The 24,564-nt window shown below is 42.1% G+C and overlaps 1 protein-coding gene across 1 annotated transcript in view; it reads left to right on the forward strand.

Annotated features, from left to right (window-relative positions):
• Positions 1–24,564, forward strand: part of TPK1 (thiamin pyrophosphokinase 1) — an 846,565-nt gene that overhangs the window by 602,097 nt on the left and 219,904 nt on the right. Inside the window, exon 8 of the mRNA XM_082257543.1 lies at positions 7,767–7,878. Coding sequence (XP_082113669.1) covers positions 7,767–7,878 — 112 coding nt within the window. The remainder of the gene's footprint in view (positions 1–7,766; positions 7,879–24,564) is intronic.

A 24,564-nucleotide genomic window follows, 5' to 3' on the forward strand; every position in this document is an offset into this window, starting at 1 on the left:
AGGGCCCCGTAGGGTCTGTGGTGGCACGGAGGCCTTTAATGAAGAGGAGAAAGTAAAATCGACAACTCTGGAGTCAGGTCTGGCAGGTAATCAAGGAGTATCAACCTGAGGAAGAAAGGATTAGGAACCAGGAACACAGGCAAAGCAACAGCAGACACACAGGAACAAGGAAAATAACCAAACACTGACTGGAAGGTGTGCTTGGTTTATATAGGGAGCCAGGATCACATGACCCGCCACCTCCCACCAGTAGGTGGGGCTGCCAGGAGCTATAAAGGGAGGTCAGAGACCCAGCGCCATCTTGATTTGCGCCAAAGTACCTGACCTTACCAGATCTTCAACTCTCCTCTCTCCCTCTGTGTAAAACACTGGAACCGCATGTTGCCACGACAGTGTGCCGCTGCGGTCCCCAGAGGTGAGGGGAGGAGAAGGAACCACCGCAGACCCGGAGGAGGTGTCTCTGAGGACGGCTGGCACCGAGACTCTTTTTGCGAGAATGCCGCAGGTGCCCAGACGCAGGTGAGTACGCGGCAGTGCCGTGACAATAAGTTCATGAGACATGCACCTTGTTGGACTAAATTCATAGTAAGTCAGAACATTTCTGGCGTTCACCTGTAAAGCACTGAAACAAAAATGTAAGCATTGCAACCCAGAAAGCGTACCTGACGTTGTACTTTCTCTTTGGCCCAGCTGCATGTGTATCTGAGTGCCGCTAAATGTGAGTATCTTTTACTATATCTAATAAAGACATTGGTATTCAGACGGAGAGCACTATATATGTCCCCTTTGTTTTATAAATTCACCGATTTCTGAGTTTGATTGGAGTTCATTCATCCCCACCTGAGTGATCTATGTTGGGCTGTCCGAGAGAGCTAGGAGAGGATAATCCCCAGGCTGCTACAGCTGATATATGCGATCTCTGACCCTTTATGACCCTTTATGGGTCTGTGGCTGAGGTGAGAGACCAATCTAGCCGGTAGTGGGATATATGCGCAGCGGTGTTTGTGAAGAAATTTTTTTGATTTTCTTACCATCCTTGGTTTTTTTACTACCTTGTTGGAAGTTTCTTATTTTCACCTTTATTTGGACACTTATGGACTTTATTCTAGACTCTTTTGATATTTATTACACCATCAATATCACCTGTTTATATATTGATTAAGTATTTCTGGCACAGCACTTTTATAGGTATTTGCTCCTCTGCCATTTACAGAACTTTTATTGCTACACTCCCACAATGCAGCGTGTTCTCTAAATGGGCAAAGAATTAGTTGAATAGCAGGTTTCCACTGCCCATTCGGAAAATGTGATTGCAGGACTGTATGCATCGTAGGACTGTAGTAATACAAATTCTGTGAAGGGCAGAGAGGGCAGGAGGATTGGGCAGGTGGTTTGACTTTATGGGTAGCAGCAAGGGTAGCATGCAGTGTAAGTACCTGCATTTGACCTGGTACCTTCTTCTTTTAATCCTTGTACAGCAGGGCTTGAGTGAGAGCTGCAATATAAGCATTACAAAGAGCCAATCAGTTCATGTGCTGACAAAAAAGTATATTGATAAAAAGAGAAACCAAAGTAATGGAGAGAAGAGCTCATCATTGTGCTGCATCTCCTTCAGTACCATTTACAAGCTGAGGTGGGTCCAGGAGGATCTGGGTTCAGAGGAATTGGGTGGAATGATGCTGGTCATCTGCGGGAGTACATCGAGCAACTGAAAAAGTACTGTAGGGGAAATCTCTAAATTGCGGGCATTGTCGTGCACCAGGAGGAACCTAGGACCCACTGTACCAGCGTAGGGTCTGACAATGGGTCCAAGGATTTCATTCTGATACCTAATGGCAGTCACGGTTCCATTGTCTAGCCTGTAGAGGTCTGTGCGTCCCTCCATGAATATGTCTCCCCAGACCATCACTGACCCACCACCAAACCGGTCATGATGAATAATGTTACAGGCAGCATAACGTTACCCACAGCTTCTCCAGACCCTTTCACGTCTGTGACATGTGCTCAGGGTGAACCTGTTCTCATCTGTTAAAAGCACAGGGCGCCAGTGGCGGACCTGCCAATTCTGGTGTTCAATGGCCATGGCAAATGCCAGTTGAGCTCCATGGTGCAGGACAGTGAGCACAGGGCCCACTAGAGGACGTTGGGCCCTCAGGCCACCCTCACAAAGTCTGTTTCTGATTCTTTGGTCAGAGACATTCACACCAGTGGCCTGCTGGAAGTCATTTTGTAGGACTCTGGCAGTGCTCATCCTGTTCCTCCCTGCACAAAGGAGCAGATACTGGTCTTGTTGATGGGTTAAGGACCTTCTACAGCCCTGTCCAGCTCTCTTAGAGTAACTGCCTGTCTCCTGGAATCTCCTCCATGCTCTTGAGACTGTGCTGGGAGGCACAGCAAACCTTCTGGCAATGGCTACCAGTAGGGACACTGACCCTAGCCAAATGAAAAAATAGTGAAAAACATTGTGAGATGAGTAAGGAAAAAAATGTCAGTGGCCTTCACCTGTAAAACCATTCCTGTTTTGGAGGTTGTCTCATTGTTGCCCATCTAGTGCCCCATTGTTAATTTCATTAACACCAAAGCAGCTGAAATGGATTAACAACCTCCTTTGCTACTTAACTTACCAGATCAATGTCCCAGAAGTTTAATTGACTTGATGCTATACTCTGATAAAAAAAAGTGTTCCTTTAATTTTTTTTTAGCAGTTTTTTTTTTTATTTTTTCTTCTGAAGTAGTTTAAAAATTATTTAGGAAGTACAAAACAAAAGAGGTTTTTAAGCCACATGCTTACTTTACCACAGACCTATTCAAAATCAGTCCTGTATACAAAAGGAAAAATCGGGACACATCAGCAGTTTGTTATAGAAGGCAAGCTTTAAATTATTATTACTGAAAGACTTGAATTATTTGGTAATGGTACTGGGAAATCTTTTCATCAATCAAATTTAGATTCGCCCCAGTTGTACAGCACCATGACTTTTATAAATAATCCCTCTTGTGCTTTGGAATCAGTTCTATTGCACTGGTTTGTACAAGTTGAATTTAAAAGCACGGGCATGTCGGAAATTGCCTATTCAAACAGCAATTTCCCTGGGCAAGAGCCAGTGCAGTTTTTAAATGTGACTGTTTGATTCCACATCTGAGACTAATGCTGTGTGAGAGATTGTTGACTCAACAGGTTAGTACGGAAACAAGAAACAATTTATTTCTAGATTATTCATGTAAAACCTCAGGTTGATATGGAGCAGTGTTTTTCAAACAATTCATGAACTGCAAATTTTCATCCTAAAAATATTGAAAGCACAAATGGCAAGTGACAGCTTTTTATATTGATTATAATTTTAAATACGGACACTTTTTAAAAGGAATAATACATACAAGCCCATACTATGGACTTTTACAGAGGGGGAAAAAAGGGACTGGAAAAAAGGTTAGGCAGGTGAAAAGAAGCCATATTAAATTTGCTCTTCTGTTTTATATTTTTCACTGCTTCTATTTACAGTCAGTTTTGATTGTCAAAATCACCTTCCTCATAAAGGCAATCTGGGGGGAGCATGTTCCTAATATTTGGCATTGTACTGGACTGTGGCAGTTAGAATAAAATTGAAATTTTAGAGGAGTTGTCTCATTGCTAGAGTCAGGCTGGGTTCACACATATGCGATGTGGGAACCAGCGCAATTCCAGTGCAGATTGCCGCATCATATGTCACTCGCAGGCAGTTCACACTGACCTCTGCAAAACCGCTGTGGGTGTCTATAGAAAGTAATGACAACTCCAGATTGGTTCGCAGATCGCAGTGCGAACTGTCAAATGGTACAGGAAACGGATCGAGTGTGAACTCCCATGCAATCTGATTCCAGTGCGGACCAAAAAAGGATTCTGCACCATTTTGGTGCGAATGCAATGCAATTTCAGCCATGCAGTTTGTATGACTGAATTTGCATGACACAGACACCGCATCTGAGCCATCCATAACTTGGCACCCAGCTACATCACTAATCTGGTCTCAAAATACCAACCAACTCGTTCTCTTCGTTCCTCCCAGGACCTCCATTTTCTCTAGTTCCCTTGTAACCACTTCCCATGCTCGCCTCCAGGACTTCTCCGAGCTTCTCCCATCCTCTGGAATGCTCTACCTCCATCTGTCCGACTATCTCCTACTTTGTCTACCTTCAGACAATTCCTGAAAACACATCTCTTCAGAAAAACCTATCTGGCAACCACCTAACAACTGTACTTTTATTTTCTCCATCAGCCCATCCCCCACAGTTATTACCTCTTGTATCCCTTGACAGTCCCTCTTAGATTGTAAGCCCTCTGATTCCTACTGTATTAAAGTGTATTGTATTTGTACTGTCTACCCTCAAGTTGTAAATCGCTGCATAAACTGTCGGCGCTATATAAATACCATATAATAATCTGCACAGCAATGCAGTGCGAATCACATGCAATGTCTGTGTTTGCACCAGTGTAAACACAGCCTGAGTGAGAAATTAAAATATATGTAAACCCTAACAACACACATCTCCTATTTGGTCCCTTTTGGTTAGTTAAGCATATCATTGAATTAATTTTGCTATATCTTTTTGATAAATTTACAAAAAATACCAGTAGATCTTGCCAGAAATCTTGTAAGCTGATAACTTCCTGAGCTGTGTGTTTGAGCTGACTGTTATCGATTACATTGTACCCAGAGGACTACAGAATCACTCCCCTCTATGTTATGGGTTTAGGTTTACAAGAAACCAGATGTTTATACACTATATTGTCTAAAGTATTGAGACTCCTGCCTTTACACCCGCATGAACTTTAATGGCATCCCAGTCTTAGTCTGTAGGGTTCAATATTGAGTTGGCTCACCTTTTGCAGCTATAACAGCTTCAACTCTTCTGGGAAGGCTGTCCACAAGGTTTTGGAGTCTTCCAGAAGCGCATTTGTGAGGTCAGACAAGACATTAATGTTGGGTGAGAAGGCCTAGCTCGCAGTCTCCGCTCTAATTCATCTCAAATGTGTTCTATCAGGTTGAGGTCAGGACTCTGTGTAGGCAAGTCATGTTCCTCCACCCCAAACTCGCTCATCCATGTCTTTATGGACCTGGCTTTGTGCACTGGTGCGCAGTCATGTTGGAACAGGAAGGGGGCTGTCCCCAAACTATTCCCACAAAGTTGATGTCATGGTATGCTGATGACTTAGCAGTTCCTTTTACTGGAAGCCCAACCCCTAAAAAACAACTCCACACCATAATCCCTTCTCCACCAAATGATTTGGACCAGTGCAAAAATCAAGGTCCGTAAAGACTTTTGGAAAGTTTATATGCTCTAAAATGCTCTGATTCACACAGCTGGTGTTGTCAAATTGTGGTTTGACGAGCATGCAGATGCAGTCTTATACCTTCCCTGGGCGCCACAGTCCCCGAATCTCAATATCATAGAGCCACTATGGTAATTTTTTTGGGCTCATTTTCTGCCTCTAGCATCTGCGAGAACTGGAATGATTTTTGCATTATGAGTGGTATCAGATTTTATTATCCACTATCCAAGATTTATATTTGTCAATTCCCAGGAGAATTCAGGCCGTCTTAGATGCCAAAGGTGGTCCAACGTCATATTAGGTAACGATTTTCGTTCTTTTACCTGGTGTTCCCATATTTTTGTCCAACCCCTGTAGGTAATGCAGAACTTTTTTTCTAATTGCATAAAACTGTTCTATTCATCAGATGTTTATCAAAGACTCTTCTATTTTCAATTTGAGCTCTTTGCCATCTTGCTGTCAGTTTTGTAACTTTTCCTGGGGAAATTCAAACTTACAACTTCCATAACTTTCATAACCAAATGGTGATTGTGTTGGCCAGTTCATAAAAGATAGTTTCCAGTTTTGTGTTTGTTCACCAAATAGCTTTGCATGGATTATAAGTATGTTTCCGATTGTTCTTCTCTGCGTGATGAAATTCGAATCAAGCACTGACCACAGAAATAGAATTACATTGTAAGCAGGATGTAAACCTCTTTATCTTATTATTCCTTCCACTTTATGTAAACCCACATTACCAGCACCAAAGCAGTCTCTATCAAAGCTTTTACAAAACCAAAGAAATAATTAATTGCTAACACTTGAATGCTGGTCTTCAATCAGGCACTACAGGCCCAATCAGGCATTACAAACAGGCTTAAAATACATCACAAAGGACTCCCAGAGCTCTGTGGTTAGCTAACGAAGCAACACAGCAGTAATTATAGCTTATATTTTTAGTCTTGACCATAGTAAAGGCAAAAACAAATATGTACAAAACCACTATACTGTCCCTTGAATAAAATATAAATATTCAGTACTGATCCTGAAGAAATATAGGATTTGTTATAGATGAGACCTATATTGTAGTAGAAATGTACATACAGTACATATTAAAGAGGAAGTAAACCCTCCTCTGCAAGTTGTACCTATAGGTAAGCCTATGATAAGGCTTACCTATAGGTACTGTAAATATCTCCTAAACATGTACCGTTTAGGAGATATTTACCTTACATGCAGCCAGTGACGTCACTGACGCATGCGCTCTAAAGGAACGGCCGCTGGTGCCGTTCCTTCAGAGCCCCGTGCCGTGACCGTCGGCTCCCGCATGCGTGCGCGGGAGTGACGTCACCGCGGCTCCTGCCAATTAGATGGCCGGATGCCGCGATCCCGGAAGACGGGCGACTGAACATGTCGCCGTCATACAGGTAAGCGGGCGGCACGGCGGGGGCTCGTTCTAAGGTATTTCATAATGAACTAGTATGCAATGCATACTAGCTCATTATGTGTTTCTCTTGCAGGTTGAAAAAAAAATTGGGGTTTACAACCTCTTTAATAGAAATGACCATACATTTTAAAAGAGACTTGTAAAAAAAATGTAAAAAAAAAAAAAACATGCTAATGATGTGCAAAAGTTTACCTGTAGCATTACTGCAAACCTCTATAAAGTAAACACCAGAGTTTCCAGATATACACTGACTTTTGGAGTAGGCACAGCTCGTCCTGCAATGCAGTGCTGCATGCTTGAGAAGCCTTATGCAAATATGAACTTTCAAAAAGTTTTTTTCATAGGAGTTTTATGGACCTCCATCTGTACTTTCAGGAGGTTTGCTGCAGGCAAGATCTTGTACCTTATGATGAATACCAGAAAGCATCAAAATTAGTTTCTTAGGCTTTTTTTATTCCTTGAAGCTTGCTGCTTGCCTAAGTTACTTGCAGTTGATACAACGCTTGTAATTATTGTTCAGCATCACCTGGGAATTTTCTGTTAATACCGTTTAATGAATGAAGTTCTTATTAGCAATGCTGAATAATAACTACAGTGGGAATACTACTCAGTTTACTAGAAATTGATGTATCAGACCCTTTGTGTGCTGATTAGGTTATTTATAGGACTGGACACACCAAATAATAGTGAGAAATCCCCCCTTGGTAAAACACATAGGGGCTGTTTTATGAAAGCTAGAGTAAGTAAAAATGGCACAAAAGTGGAAGTGTTGATAATAAAACCAGTTTCTTTCTTTCATTCAGATTAAACTTGACAGGTCGCAATTGGCAACTGCTCCAGTTTTCTTTGTCTGATTTCTTATAAATGATTTCCTTAATTTGACAGGCTGAAAACTGTCAATCATTTCACTTTCTTTCTTTGTAGTGCATGTATCAGTGATATGTAACATTGTTCTATAAGACATGGAAAACGCAAATCGGCAAGTTTAAGTGTAATATTTTCTTTGTTTTCATTTGATGTTTGCCACAGGGGAAACACAAATTGAATGTGGCAACAGGAAGAGAAGGGAAATGGTGCGGCCTTATTCCTGTAGGATCTCCATGTCGTTCTGTGACTACAACTGGCTTAAAGTGGAATCTCGGTGAGTAAGCTTAGAATTGTATTCCCCATTATAATTTCAATGAAATAAATAATAATGTTGTTTGAGGTTAGCAACAGGGGTTGCAACAATAATGTTACTTTGAGGTAGCAACCCTGTAGTCAAATGAACTACAGGGCAGTCCTCTCCCCTAGGAGCACTTTCACATTTATGCGTTTCAGTAACACCTTACTATGGTCAACAGAAGCTCAATTATAGGTGTCAATCTGCCTGGATGGATTCTTTGGTAGAACAAATAATTGGTAATAAAAAAGTTCTTTACTCTGAGGAAGGCTTTGCTCCCCACCTCATGTTACAGTACTCAGTCAATTGGCTTGGTTGCATGCTTTCTGACATCCAGAAATGATGGGTGTTTCCAAGGGATCCAGGGGGAAAATGCAGTAAGGCTGGGTTTACACCTTATATGGATGTGGCTCACAGCAAAGGTCTGGTGCATCTCTGTTCTCCGTTTCAGGGATGAATTAGGCCCAATTTTTTGCCTGGATTCGGACCCGAAACTGAGCCAAAGATGCACAGAACCCCTGTGCAAACGCTCCGCAGCCACTACAGAGATGTGTGAACCAGCTCCATTGAGAGCCAGGCACACTCTACTGTCATGCCAATTGGATGTGGGGAAACCTGCATCCAATTCGTACTAGTGTGAACCCAGCCTAAAGGTAAGGGTTGGAGGTAAGTGGAGGGTCTTATCCCAGGATTTTATCACTGTGCTCTAAAAGATCAAAGAGACAGGTTTACTTTAAAGTGGTTGTTAACCTCTGACATGAAAAATGAATAAAGCATATCCTTCTATAATGTGTACTTGCCTCAATTCAAAGCACTGCATTTGATTTGTCTGCTGTCTGGTTCCACTGCTGGCTCCATCTGTATAAGTAATTACTGACAGCTTGTGCTGACACCAAAAGGATTGAGGGGGACAGAGAAGGGGGCCTCCAGCACACAGCCTGTAATTGACAGCCTCAGCTGTGCATATCTTCCTATTAGGTTGTGTAGAGGAGGGTGTCCCTTCCTTTCACTAATTTCTCAGATTACACTCAGTTCTCCTCTCTATGCTGTCTCTGAAAGCTTGGAAAAGCTGTGCAAATTCTGTACTTTAAATGGTCTTAATGACTGAAGATAAACAGGTACAACCTACAGTATGTAGGAGGATTTCTTTAACCTCTGTATCACCTGAGGCTAGTTACTTTAGTCGGTCTATGTTTATAACCACTTTAGGCTTATTAAAAAAGAACATAAAGTGTGAATTATTATAGAGTAGAGTAATACTGTCATTAACACTTTTTAAAAGGTCTTAAAGCGTTGAGAAATATGTAGTGTCCTGTACACAGCATGTAAACGCATGTGTTTTCTTTCTTGCGCCATGGGCTCACTGCTTCTTATCTTATCATTTTTTCTTTAAACAACACTGAAACTGATCATATGATTATAGCAGAAAGACCTTCCCACTTAGCAGGTGTCACTTCCAGCAGAACAGCAGTAGATAAGTGAGTGTTTATTGCTGGGTGATACCCAGACTGCATACTAGGATTCCATACTCACCATTAAGGCTGCATATGACCCAGAGAGGGTCTCTAATTCTGGTGGGTAGGGGCGCAAGCAGGGAGTGTGGCACCTTGCACTGATGAGCGCCTTCCAGCACTAAGAAAACAAGCACCTTATTTGAGCACATTGGCACGGTTTTGGACTTTTCCATTGACTGGGAAACACTTTAGTTATTATTTTATTGTTATTTGATTAGAGTTTTTTGAGTGCATGTTTTTACATATTTATATATCTTTGTATTTATATTATTTGCTTGTGGTGTTTTTCTACACTTATATACAAATTTGGAATTATAGCAATTTAGCACTTTCTATATAGCACTGTTAGCACTTTATATGTGTTTTTTTTTTTTTTTTGTTGCAAACCTTTTTATTGAGAATATAAAACATACCAAGTAATAGTACAGAGGACAATAGTAAACGGGATATGCATAAGTGATGCGACAAACAGTAATAATAAAGTAAACGAAAATAGCATCAGGTAGTATCTAGAATCCAGGGAACGAGGTGGGTTCCATATGTTTTTATAGCGCCCGAGGGCTAATGAGAGATACGTTTTCTGTTAGTTGTGGGTGCAGAGTCAAGGTATAGCCTACTGAGTGTATGTACGACAAAAGCCTAGTCGACATCACATTGGGATGGTTTGAGGGTGAAACAGGGATGTGATCAGTTGGAGCACGTTCAGCAGCAGCATTGTGCGTAAATTCTGAAGTTCAGAGGGGTCGTAATACACATGGGCAGTAGTGAATGTTGTCGAGGGCTACAGTTGTCTCTGTATGGTAGGAGTGTCGGTTAGGTAGTGGGACTTTTATATGTGTTTTTAACACATTTATATTTTTGGTATATTACATTATTGTTATTATTTTTTTATGTGGTTTCACATTTTATTTACTAATTTTTAAGCAAGCGCTGTATTAATCTTTCTCAAGTAGATAAAACACACTTTCGCTGCAATCCTTACTCGACATGTAATTGACCTGCAGATGTTTGCTTGATTTCTCTCAGCAAAAGTGGAGTCACAGTTTACTTTTCGCATTCACTTTAATACAATGGAATGCACTGCATAATCCTTTGTTTTTTTACAATTTGAAAAGGCAAATAATCTCCTTGTTAATATTTAGACGTGAGTTTTTACTCCCAAATAATTTCTTATCATGTTAGCTTACATGAAGGAGAGTCTTTCTACTTATTCTTAGTCTTTCTGCATTTTAGGTATGTATTCCTGGCTGAACCATTGTATAGTGTTTTCGTTTTCTATTGCATTGTTCAGCAGGGTGTCAGGAGGAAGCTGTGTGCTAACACTAGACAGGGGGATTACTATCCATTCATTAATGAGCCCTTTTTTGTAAAAAATGAGGTCACATAGGCATCCAGTGCAGGTGTGAAAACAGCATGTAGCTATAATACCATTTAACTTAAGCTACAGTATGTTTCTTTTGTTAAACCCTAAAAAGATATATATTTTTTAAACATGATTTTCTCTTTGCAAAGTACAGTATGTATATGTTTGTTTCCTAAGAGTGTATAGCGATACCCAGCTGAGTTACGTTTTTTTTTTTTAATAATAACCTTTTTAATACAGAAACTTTTTGGAATTGTGAATTTATTGTTACAGTACGTTGTGTTCTGAAGCTATTGGTGTTCCTCTAGTATATTGCTTCATATTACTTCCTAGATATGAAACTGGGGACTTACACCTGATCCCTAATTACCTTCTATACCACTTTTATTGAATTTCTTCCATTTAGGTCTTGTTCAAATACCCAAAGCTTGGAGCCAAATGTAATAACAAAAGTATCTTCTATGTTTTTCAATTGTATTAAAGCAAACCATAGTCTTGTTGAGTTTTTTTATATATACATGTAGAGGTGAGCTCAATAATCTAATAATTGAAAGGTATTTTCAGTCTCAAGGCACCTTAGTCTAAGGCTTGGTTCACATTACTGCATGTTGAGGAACACATGTAAAATCTTTAGCACCCTCGTGGGATTGTCATTCATTTTTAATGGTACCCCCACGCATTGGCAAATGCCGTGCATTTTCAGTGCTGAGCGTTTTAAAAAGAAAGGTGTCAAGGAACTTTCTCTGTGTTTCTGTGAGTAGGGAAGCCCATTGAAGTGAATAGACCAAGGCCTTGTAAACCAAGGCCTTGTCCACATGTGAGGTTGGGGACAGTAAAACCACATGGTTGAGGTGCATGTTTACCATCCCCAACTGCTCCCCTTTTAGCTGTAGTGGCAACAGTCCCAGACAAACACATGCTCTGGCCTGCAGCTGGAAGTATACCCCTCAGGTGAATGGGGTTGCACTGAAAATTCCCAGTGATGCTGCATTGAGGGGGATAAAACAGACAGTTAGCAGACAACATATTGCTGTTGGATCGCTTTTCAGAGGAATGGTAGCCCTTGCCGTTATTATGAACGAGCACTAAAGGCACCCCGGTTTGTAAAGGCTGATGTAACCAATATTTTAAAGGGTCCACTTATGTTGCATGTTGTGAGAGGGCATGACCCTTTTTTGTAATGCAACATATGCAACCATTGCCACATCAGTCATGAATAGTATAACTTGTTTGCTTTTTAATCTATAGTATGACCTTTTTACTCTATTTGGTAAGTTCCCAATAGATTTAAATATAGTAATTTATTTATAATATAATATTTATTTTAAAAGTGAAAGTAAAAGATTTCTAGCTTTACAATGATTTTTTTTTTTTTCAAACAATACAGAAGTAACAAAATGACCTTAATATAAACTTTATGTTAAATTAAATAAGTTCTTGTCAACATAAATCATCAATTGGAGAATGTCCTTGTCTTCTACTGTTCATATGTGTTTAAAAGCTGTAAAATATTCTATATACCAACCTGTGTATGAGGGACTATTGGTCTAATGAAAGATATAGTAAATATCATGTGTTTCTGGTCGTTTAGGAAAGTTGAGCCATTTACTTATGATGAGTTTTTTTACAATGTTCACCCTACCCAGGCAAAACAAGGACTGTATAATATATGAACCTTTGATAAAAAATAAAATCTGATAAGTTTGCAGTGGAGGTGCTGTGTAAGGTGCTCACAGAACAAAATAGGTATCTACAACAAAACCTACCCTATTAACCAGTTAGGTCAGTGACAGCAAACCTTTTTGAGCCCGAGGGCCCAAACTGCAACAGGTGTACAGAGCGGCATGTAAGAGGTCACATGACTGCATCCAGAGGAGGGGGGGACAGAACTCTGCTCACCCCACCATATTTCTGATCCCCGGGAGGAGATCACATGCGGTCTGCTACAGTAAGTGCCCCTCTGGGACTCCCCGCCCTCCCCGGCAGGTGCAGCGCCGCCTCCCATCTCACCTGTGCATTTCACCTGTGCACCCTGCTCTGAGCTCCTAGTAATCTCATTCCTCCTGGGGCAGCAGTGAGTACTCTGTACAGCACTCTCCAATCTCTGAGCACTCTGTACTGCACTCTCTAATCTCTGAGCATTCTGTACTGCAATCTCTGGTAGGACAGTCAATAAGCACTCTTTACTGCACTTTCCAGTCTCTGAGCACTCTCTCACTATATTACACTCGTCAATAGAACTCTATTCTGCTCTCCCCAGCAGGGAATATTTCAGTCCCTTCTCATCCCTCCCAGCAGTCTGTCCATCTCTGCAGCTCTGACAGTACATATTTCAGGGTTCATGGTCTGACTCCCCGGGCACACGTCTCTCTGTCCTCCTCCTGGTATAAAGCTTCCCATTGGTCCCTGTGCTCACCTTTTACAGTTTATCTTTCAGCCTTATCCTGTCCAGTTGGTGTCTCCCTCACTCCCCTCCTTCGGTCCCCCCTTTACCTTCTCTGTGAGGGCTCCATGCTGCAGTCGATGATCCACGGTTCCTCTCCTCGCTGTACATACTTGCAATATTTCTGAGGAGAGAGGCTGCAGACTCGGCATGAGGCAGATTTTGGTCTACTGCACACCCATCACAGGCGGCCCAGCTAGAGGTCATGTGACCCGGGTAGCGATCCGGTGATTTAGCTCATGTGCCCAAAGAGAGCGCTCTGCGTGCTAGCCGTGGCACGCGTGCCATAGGTTCGCCATTGCTGAGTTATGCTGATTTCAGGTAGGGGCTTGGGTAAGGTGGTGTGGTATTTTGACAAAAAAATCACAGACAATTAATTAAGTATGAGGAATCCATGAATTAGTGATGTCTGTTGAAATTACCCAAAAAAGCCTGTATAAAAAAAGAGTGTGCTTTTGTTAGTTTCCTGCAGTACAGATGTTCCAAAAACCATGTCGTCTTACTGCAAAGTTGAAGGTCTGTAGAATTTGTTTCTTTGATCTCACACATGAAGGTTTACCCTAGAAGCTTCTTCTTTGTTGCAATAATTCCTTTTCCTGTTTAAAAGATGATCTCAGGGTGTTTCTCCCACCCTAAACATTACACCCTTCACTAACTAATCCTTTATTTTGATTTGAAAGATCAAAACAAACCCAAATGGCCCAAATGTTCACTTACGATCCACAGTGATGTGATACACCAGCCCAAAGTCTTCTATCTTCTGAACTGCAGATTGGGAGAGTCCTTCTTCTAGTCCCCTTACTAGTGTGTAGTTGTCAGTCAATTGTTGGGGTCAGCACAAAAAAACAAAAAATTGCAATGGGTTGGCGTTCCAACAAGCTTCTTAGAACATAATTTGGAGTCCCTGTAAGTGCATCCCAAGCCTGTTCTAGCCCCCCCCCCCCCCCCGATCTGAACCTTTTTCCTTCATATCACACAGGAGGGAGGCTGGACCACCGAGGAAAACACACAAGGGAACGAGGCACTAGCATCAACCCCTTCCCTTCCAACCTGAGCAGCCAGGTAGACTAACTAGCCAAGAGTAGGCAGCCTGCCTACATGCATATACAGTATATTACATCTCCTAGCTGCAGGCAAGGAAAGAAGGGAAGGGACAAATTGGAAGGCAAATAGAACTCATGATGAACTCTGACTTTGCCTGGTCCTGTAAATATGATATCAGCCTCTGGGAGGGTTGTGTATAGAGTGGAAAGCCGCTAGTTCAAACTATAGGTATAGTTACAAAAACGGTGAATGATTAAAAACTGCGCTATCCTCTGGTGATGGAGGGCTCTAACACCCTACTGCATATATAATGTGACTATAAAACTGTGTTGAGGTAATTGCTACCTTGTGCCCATATAAATCATATATGTTAATGAAATTTGTCACAATAATATAAGTGTGAAACAGTTAGAGCAAGACCAGGTTTGTGCGGGACCCAGGTGTAGGGGCCCAGCCCCAAAGCTGTGCTTGTACAATAGAAAAAAAAAAAAGCAAAAAGAAAACGAGAGTATGGAAAAATGGGGAAGGAAAGGAAAGGAAGGGGAAGATAAGAGGAGGAAGGAGAAAAGAAAAGGAAAAAGAAAAGTAGAGGAATGGGAACGGGAGAGGGAAGGAAAGAAGGAAGGAGAAAAGGGGGGGGGGAAGGGAATGAGAAAGGGGGGAGGGGAAGAAAAGGGGGGGGGGAAGAAGGGACAGGTGGGGGGAGAAAGAAGGGAAAGTGGAGAGATTGGAGAAAAGATTGGAATAGACAATAAAAAGGATGATTGAGGGCTAGTGGGATTTTTACGGTACTATAGATATTGATGGGAAACCACCATGTATAAAAAATATATACTTTATTCTTATATTAAAAAGAGGTACATATTAAGACAAGACATAAACATGAAACATAAAAGTTACAGAGCAGTATAGCAAATTGTATACACATATAGCCTAGTCGGCAAAGGCAATATACAGAGACCGGTGATTCACAAACAAGGCACCGGGTAATAACCCAACATGTTTCGCGGGTTCAGAGATCCGCTTCTTCAGGGGTATATTGTTTATATCATGAATAATTTTGCCTATAAGTTCCTGTATGTAAAAAGAAAAACATAGATTAGAGAACCAACATTATTATACAGGGGAGTTTATTAGCGTGCACAAACAAGCTCGGTGTCTCAAGTCTCCATCACCCCACAGCATGCAAAGGTGGTCACCCAGTGAACGCCTCACCCAAAATCAAAATCAGTTTGACAGGGATGTTGGTACACCTTTAAGTCTTATAACAAACACCTCTCTATACAATAAGTGTGAAACAATAAAAAAATGTCATCATCTGTGATTAATAAATTTCAAATATAAATCAACAATAATCTCTGAGTGGATATATGACATCCATAAAGTGCAATATATGTGCTGGCAATAATTCATATATTATTCCGCAAAAAATTATAAATGTCCATAAAGTGCAATAGATTTCTATAAGTTTTCACAAATTATACAAGGGTTATTATAAATAGTCCGTGTTAGGAATGTGCTTGGGGGAAGGAAAGTGCAAATAGTGCAATAAAGTCCTTTCCATACAGGTTTAACAGGTGCATATAAAAGTGCTTATGTTGGTACAGTAGTGGTGTAACCCTCCACTTTACCTCGAGTGCCGAATGGTAAGATAGCTCACTTACCAGATCCCATGGATTCCTGTTGGCATACGCCAGCAGAAATCAATAAGGCTTGATCTCATACGATCCTGGTCCTTAATGGTACATGGGGGTCCTCGAGTTGCGCCTTTTTGCTCAGGGTATAAAAGAAAAAAGGCTCCTCATCGTGTAGACTGTTAAAAAATCCTTTTGTTATAAAAATTTCTTAAGAGTAAAAACACTGCAGAAGTCACTGCAATACAGGTCACTGGCAATAAAATAAGTACTGGTGCCCTTACAGACCTTTCCAAGCCTCGCAGCTGTTCTCCGGGGTCTGTATGTGAGACTCGCGCCGTGCTCGCCGTACCTGGAAGTGGGGAATTGGCGTGTGGTTCACTGAAGGGCCCAGAGCGAGGCAGCGTGCATTACAGCTTGACGCGTTTCGGCATAGAAATGACATCATCGGAAGCGTGATTTGCCTGGTCCTGTTTATGCTTACAATTTAGAGTGTGCATATACAGTACAGTAAGCTGTTCTGCTTCAAGCAGAACTAAGAGCTTTCCAAACAGAGTTTATTTGCCTTGTATGAACATTGTGAAAAAAAAATAAGGGGAAGGATCTGAGTATACACACCATTAGCTGGGGGAGCAGCTGGAGGGTAAGGCACTGGATTTAACTTTTGCTCTTCTCTCTTTATTCCGAGTACAGGTCCACTTACCGCAAACCTCCCCATTTTCTGAAATGATGAGGAACACCTTTTAGCGCACAGTAGGTAGGCAAAGGACCTGTCCCTGCCACGGCCCCTTATACACAGACCACAAAGTTCTAATAAGTATTTCTTTTACCTCTGTTTTTATTTAATGCAGGATTTTAAAACAACAAACGTAGGATTATAGAGGGTTAATAAAAAGTTGAATGTAGCCTATTTGGGATGATCTCGAAAAAGGGACAGTCGTCCAAATAAGGGACAGTTGGGAGCTATGCTTACTGTTGTGAATAATATGGTCCTTTTGGACAGCCTAATTCAACCTGCGCCATAGCACTGTATCTAGAGATTTTAAGACATCTTCAACAGTGTAAAGATGCCTTTTTCAGGCTGGGTTCACACCAATGATCGGACTTTGACTGAACTTCGATGATATTGAATGGACTGAAAGTGGACCAAAGTTGGACCAATGTAGTACAGAAACCTTTTTCAAAGTCAGACTGACTTGTATCAAACCAGTTAACATGGCTCTCATAGGGAACCATTGATTTTATACACGTCATGCGACATATGCTCTCAAAGTCAGAGCATATGTCACACCAGTGTGAACCGGGCCTTAGCAGGGAAAGGGGTCCCTTAACAGGTGTGAAATTATTGGAGACAGGTGGGTGTTGCCTACAAAAAAAAGGGATTTTTGACTTACCGTAAAATCTATTTCTCTGATGTTCATTGACTAACACAGCTCCTGATCTTCTTAACCATTGGGTTATACTGCCCCCTACAGGAGTGAGACACTAAGCAGAAAAAAAGTCTGGCTATGCCTTTGGGCAGTCCCATGGGGTATATTCCCTTTCCCTGCTATAGGTACTCAGTTTTGTTACAAGCAGTGTCAGAAGAATTGCAACTCCACAGAGGGGTGGGTGCTGTGTCTGTCAATAAACATGAGAGAAATGGATTTTACGGTAAGTCAAAAATCCCATTTTCTCTTTCGTTCATTGACGGACACAGCTCCTGATCTTCTTAACCATTGGGACGTCCCAAAGCAGTGTTAAAAATTAGGGGTGACAAGAGTGAAAAGAAACTCCCAAGGCTAACCATAGCCAACCAGGTAAACAGGAACTCAACCAAAACAACTAAAGCTCACCTGAAACAACAATACACCCTCAAAGAGGACCAGGTCCTCCAAACAGCAGCCTGTAAAACTTTGCGTCCAAAGGAAGCATCCACAGATGCCAACACATCCACTATATAGAACTTTGTAAAAGTGTGCACTGACGTCCAGGTGGTCACCTTGCAAACCTGCGTCACTGACACCTGATGACAGAAGGTCAAGGAGGCACTGAGCACCCGAGTAGAGTGTGCCTTAACAGGGAAAGGAGGAACCTGACCCTTAATGGAATAAGTCTGAATCACCATCTGTCTGATCCATATGGAAATGGTCACAGAGGAAGCGGACAACCCTTTCCAAGGCCAATCCATAAGCACAAATAGTGAGTCTGATTCCCTAAAAGACACTGTAGCTGCCAGGTAATTGCCTGGACCACATCCAAGGCATGCAAAGCAATTTCCTTCGGATGTTTTGGCCTGGGACACAGGGAAGGCAACACAATGTCTTCATTCAAATGAAAATCAGAGACAACCTGAGTAAGAAACGACGGACAGGGGCGAAGAACCACCTTATCACTGTGAACCACAAAGGAAGGTGGATGACAGGGTAACGCTGCCAATTCTGATACCCTGTGCGCAGAGATGAAAGCCACCAAAAAGGCCCCCTTCTGGGACAGCGTAAGCAGGGGAATCTCCCAAAGATTCTCAAAAGGAGGCTTCTGGAGGACTGAGAGCACCGAATTGAGGTCCCAAGATGGAAACAGAGGCCACACTGGAGGGGGGCAAGTGCATAACTCCCTGAATAAAAGTACGCACCAAGAAGTATGTGGCCAAGGGCCATTTAAAGAAGACTGCTAAGGCCGACACCTGACCCTTGATAGTTCTCAAGGTCAGTTTCTGCTCAACCCCCCATTGAAGGAAGGTCAAGATCCGAGCCATGGAAAAAAGACAAGGATGAACCCCAAGAGACTTACCACGCAATGTACGTTTTCCACGTATGATGGTAGCTCTTCCTAGAAGTAGATTTCCTAGCGTTGACAGTGTTGGAATCACCGACTCCGACAAACCTCTATCCATCAACACCTGGCATTCAACAGCCAAGCCGTCAAAGCCAGTGACTGTAAAGCAGGATGGAGGATTGGGACAGCAGATCCTCCCTGAGAGGAAGCTTCCAAGGAACGTCGGCGACCAGCCGTACCAGATCGGCGTACCAAGCCCAGCAAGGCCAGTAGAGGGGCAACTAAGATGACCGGAATCCCTTTTGCCTCGATTCTGCGTAGAAGTCTTGGTAGAAGCTTGAGAGGAGGGGAGGTGTAAATCAGACGATACTGACCCAACAGGGCTTACAGCACATCCGTGGCATCCGCCTGAGGATCCCTTGACCAAGCCACAAACCTCTGCACCTTTCTGTTGAGCCGGGACACCAACAGATCCACCTCGGGGATGCCCCACCTGAGACACAACTGATTAAACACCTCTGGAAGAAGGGACCACTCCCCTTGGTCCAACACCTGCTGACTGAGGTAATCCGCCTGCCAGTTTTCCACCCTGGGCATGGCGGAGAGGACTGGAATGAACCTTTCTGCCCACCTTAGAATGCTGGTTACCTCTAGAGCCGCTAAGACACTTCTTGTGCCCCCTGGTGATTGACATAAGCCAAGGCCATGTCCGAACACTGAGGCCGGAAACGGCTGGGCGGGCAGGGGATGACGGAGAATAGCAGGCTACGTGCTCGGAGCGACCTCTCCTCTTGAGGCCTGTAGAAGGAGCTGTTGCTCTGAGCATGTAGCCTGCTATTCTCTGTCATCCTCTGCCCACCCGACTGTTCCGGCCTCTTCGTCTTCTGGTGACGTCAGTTCCGATTGCGGTCCACGCTGGTTTGCTTCCAGGTGCATGGGACAACCGCAAGAGCTGGACTGACAAACACGTAGCTCCGTGGACGGCGTGGATAAAGAGGAAAGGGATAGATTGGAACGGCCCCCCTGCCTACCTACATTGATGAGCTTATTACCTACTTACATCTTGTGAGTTTTTAATTACTTGTGTGACAATAAATTGTCTGTATTACTACACTTAGGTGGCGCTTACTGTCTTTCTCCTTCTTCGTTACCAGAATTTTAAGTTGCCTTCAGGCAATGCAGCTTCTGTGGGTGAGATAATTTGCCATCCCTGTGTCTGCCCAAAAGACCAATTATTTGTGACCTTTAACGGTTCCAGCTGTACTTGCTGTAAGTTTTTGGGTATGTCGACTAATTAGTATACTCTACTTTGAATGTATATTTAAATCTAAATGAACCATGCAAATGCACTAATGTATATATGTAATTTATGCTTATTGTGTTTAGCAGAATATGATTTCCTCAAATATGGGTCTTAAGGAAGCTACGCGTTAAGGTGAAATGCGTTGACCAGCGGAGGCGACCCAATATACAGACACCTTCTTGGCGTACTGTAACCCAGGGTGTATCAAGCGAGGCAGGTGTTGCATAAGGGCCATATTTTGTATTCATATGTCACATATATCATTCTAATGTTTTTTTTCTGTATTTCAGGATGTCTTGCAAACATCCGGTTTTAAAATGTATGTATAAATAAAATATTTTATATTTTTATAGAAACAAAATTGTGTTGGTCTCATGCTATTGCCAGTAAAGTCCACCTATTGCAGGACTAGGTTCTGCATTTTTATGTATATTCTATATGTGAGCAGACAACAGCTCCAGTCTGATGACTGAAGGATCTAGCTAAGCAGAGAGGGTGATACTGGGGCAGCTCTGTCAAAAGAAGCAATAGCCAGAGCTGTGTGACAAAATAGTCAGGGGGCTAAAAGACTTTTGAGTTTGTTGTTGTGTTAAATCACTCCTGCAGAAGCAGAACACTGTGTTACTTTGACATTTGGATGAAAAAAGTGGGCAAAAAAGCCATAAATGCATTCTGCTGAGAGGACTGAGTCTCTTGTAAAATTCTCCATTTGAAGCTAAATTTCACAGTATATAATATTGATATTGGCTGTAAGCTGTAGGTCACAGAATTCTTCCCTTCTGTGAGTAAGTGGAAAAAGTTTAACTTGAGAACCCCATCCTAATTATAGTGACATTATATGAAACTACTGTATTTAGGTGTGCTTAGTATTCTGTGCCACTACAACCACATGTTTTTTATGGGTAAAGTGTAATATAATTTTAGGTAACTGTGTCTGTGCAGCAGAGAGTCCAATTTACAGTCTAGGCTAAAAGCTGACAAGTGCTTTTCACTCGCAGTTGACTAAGTGGAGGTCATTTAAACTGTTTGGCAAGACGCATGGTGGAATAAGTTGCTGCTTTATTCCATTTCTGTGCTAAACGGGTTTACAGCTATTAAATTACAATAAAGCCCTTTAAAGTGTATCTTAAGAGAAACTTTTTTTAGTTTTGGATACCCCTGTCAGATTCTCATGGTTGTATCTGTCCCCACTGGAGAGTTTTAAACTATTTAGGGACATATTAACAAGCAAACATTCCGTACAGCAGTGTTTCTCAAACTTTTTTTAGTTGAGTTACCCTTTAAAATTATAGATAATCTCAAGGCACCCTTTAAATTATGGACAGTCTCAAGGCATCCTTTAAAATTATAGACAATCTCAAGGCATACTTCAAAATTATGGACAATCTCAAGGCTCTCTTTAAAATTATAGACAATCTCAAGGCACCCTTTAAAATTATGGACAATCTCAAGGTACTCTTTAAAATTATAGACACTCTCAAGGCACCCTTTAAAATTATGGACAATCTCAAGGCACCCTTTAAAAATTATGGACACTCTCAAGGCACCCTTTAAAATTATGGACAATATCATGGCACCCTTTAAAATTGTAGACAATCTCAAGGCACCATTTAAAATTATGGACAATCTCAAGGCATCCTTTAAAATTATTGACAATCTCATGGCACCCTTTAAAATTGTAGACAATCTCAAGGCACCCTTTAAAATTGTAGACAATCTCAAGGCACCCTTTAAAATTATAGACAATCTCAAGGCACTCTTGAAAATTATAGACAATCTCAAGACACCCTTTAAAATTATAGACAATCTCAAGGCACTCTTTAAAATCATGGACAGTCTTGAGGCACCCCATTTTAAAATGTAACTATTCTAATAGCTTTACATAATGCAGCAACATCTACACGTTGGACACCCAACTTTAGAGGTGATTTATTCTTTCAAAGCACACAAAAAGTGCTAATGTGCAAGTAAGTGTTGGCGCTGCCTAACTGTAAGATTCTGGTACCTCTGGTACCCTTAATAATTTATTTCCTTCCAAATATGCGTCCCACCTTTCTTACTAGGTGGTACGCATACACCTTTAAGACAGATGATGTCATCGCTGAGCGCCGCAGAGCGGCTATTTCAACCGCCGGTGTTGTAAAATTTTGTCGGACCCGTGAAAAAATCGGACCTCGTCACTTCCGGTGACAGAGCATCACAAAACAGCTGATAGGGGTCGTCCGTACGCATGCGCAGAAGACATTTTTCGAGGTTTGGAAAAATTATAACAGAGAGCGGACAGCTGATTGAGAGAAGGCGGGCTGAGGTGCGACGGAGGACGGAGGACACCTCCGCGTCATCGAGACATTAGGGACGGAGGCACATATGCAGAGCTGGCGGAGGACTCGGGACGGAGGTGCGGCCGTAATAGATGCAGGGCTTAAGCGACTCCTTGTTTTATTATCTTTAGTAATTATCGTATTATTTATCCTTCGGATTTCATTACATTTAGTATTTCTATAATACAAAATAAGAAATATTAAATGTAATGAAATCCTAAGGATAAATAATACGATAATTACTAAAGATAATAAAACAGAAGGAGTCGCTAAAGTCCTGCATTTATTACACGGCTGCACCTCCGTCCCGCCTCCTCTATTCAGCTCTGCAGATGACGCGGCGGTGTCTTCCGTCCAACCTCAGCCCCGCCTCCTCTCATTCAACTGCCCGCTATGTGTTGTAAGTTTACCAAACCAAGATAATGTCTTGTGCGCATGCGCACTTGAGACTCCCATAACCGGAAGTGACGAGGTCCGATTTTTTCACGGGTCCGAGAAAATTTTAGAACACCGGCGTTCTCACTCACATCGTTCGTTCAACCTGCCTTGTGTATCCACATGCTTTCAAGCCTGTCTTGCTGTCGGAACCTCCAGCTGGTTGCTTCTACCTGGAGCAGACCGGAACCTCGCTACTGATCCCTGTATCTCGCTACCGGATCTTCCCCTCTCTACTGGACCCCTCTACTACTAACATTTACTAGTGATAAGTACCCCACAGGGGAATCCTCCATAACCTACTTACACTATCTATCATCTGCACTGTTGCATAGATTGCTAGCTCTTGAGCCTACTACCATCTACTATCTGCACTGTTACATAGATTGCTAGCTCTTGAGTCTACTACCATCTATCATCTGCACTGTTACATAGATTGCTTGCTCTTAAGTCTACTACCATCTATCATCTGCACTGCTACATAGATTGCTAGTTCTTGAGCCTACTACCATCTATCCTTGCACTGGGTTAGTCTATCCTGTAATTGTCATCTGCTGTCCTTACCACCTGTCACCATACTCGATTACTAACCTATCTGCACTCTACCTAATACCATCTAGTACTCTCCTGAACAACCTATCAAGTACTTACCATCTCTATCACTGTTCACACCTGTCCCTTCAGCACAACACCTTCATACTGTCATATACATTCCACCACTCCAGGAACATCTTATTGAGTGTGTATATATCTGTATGTTGAAGCTGACAGGCCCACAGTGATGAGTCTGGAGAGTTGGATCTGGTTATTCAACACATCTCTACATGACTACTGAGTGGAGATTTTGCAGCTGCATATCCAGCCTACCACAAAAACGCAGTATTTAAATGTATTTAAATGCAGATCATACAATCTAAATAAGTGTTGATGTGCAATAAATAAATAATTTATGCTGGTTAGTGTGCAGCCAATATAAAGTTCATGAAAATAAATAAATACTGATACGTACTATTTTCATCAAGCCAAATATAAATTAAAATAAATTAGTGTTAACTCTACTGTTACACAAATAGTGCAAAGTGCAAAAAATGCCGGTGCACAACATATTAACAACAAGGGACCCCTTGTGCTGGGTGCCTTTAACCACACAGTGGACAATAATAAGCTTTAGCGTGATATTCCAGTTGGAGTCCTTAGACAAATTGCTACTGTTCCTGTTAAAATGCAATATATTCACTGTTGAGACTGTGATCTCAAGACCAATTCCTTATTATATTTCCAAGTCCAGAAACACACCCCCGATGTGCGGTGTTCAGTGCTCTCACTTGTGCTGCCCCTTATGAGGGTTACATTCACCAGATTCAAAGCCCCTGGTAGGGGTAACCAGCTTAGGTGTAGATATCATTCCCACGAGTGGCTCCTCTCCCCGCGCTGTCTCTCAAGGAGGGTAGTTCCTCATATATATAAAAATGAAATCTCCGTAGTGCAGTATCTTAAGATTGGTACTATTTAATAAATAAAACACTTACATTAAGGTATACAGCTATTAGTGTCGATCTAATACAAGCAGGATGTCTGGGAATGTGTCTGCATTCCATGGACGAAAACCGGAAGTGACGCTTGACACCGCCCTATGCGTTTCGTCACACTGACATCATCTGGAGCAGCCAGAGACAGCGCGGGGAGAGGAGCCACTCATGGGATTGATAACTACACCTAAGCTGGTTACCCCTACCAGGGGCTTTGAATCTGGTGAGTGTAACCCCATAAGGGGCAGCAGGAGTGAGAGCACTGAACACCGCACATCAGGGGGTGCGTTCCTGTACCTGGAAATATAATAAGGAATTGGTC

The sequence above is a fragment of the Pelophylax lessonae genome (assembly GCF_965119305.1).
Source record: "Pelophylax lessonae genome assembly, chromosome: 5".
Taxonomy (NCBI): Eukaryota; Metazoa; Chordata; class Amphibia; order Anura; family Ranidae; genus Pelophylax; species Pelophylax lessonae.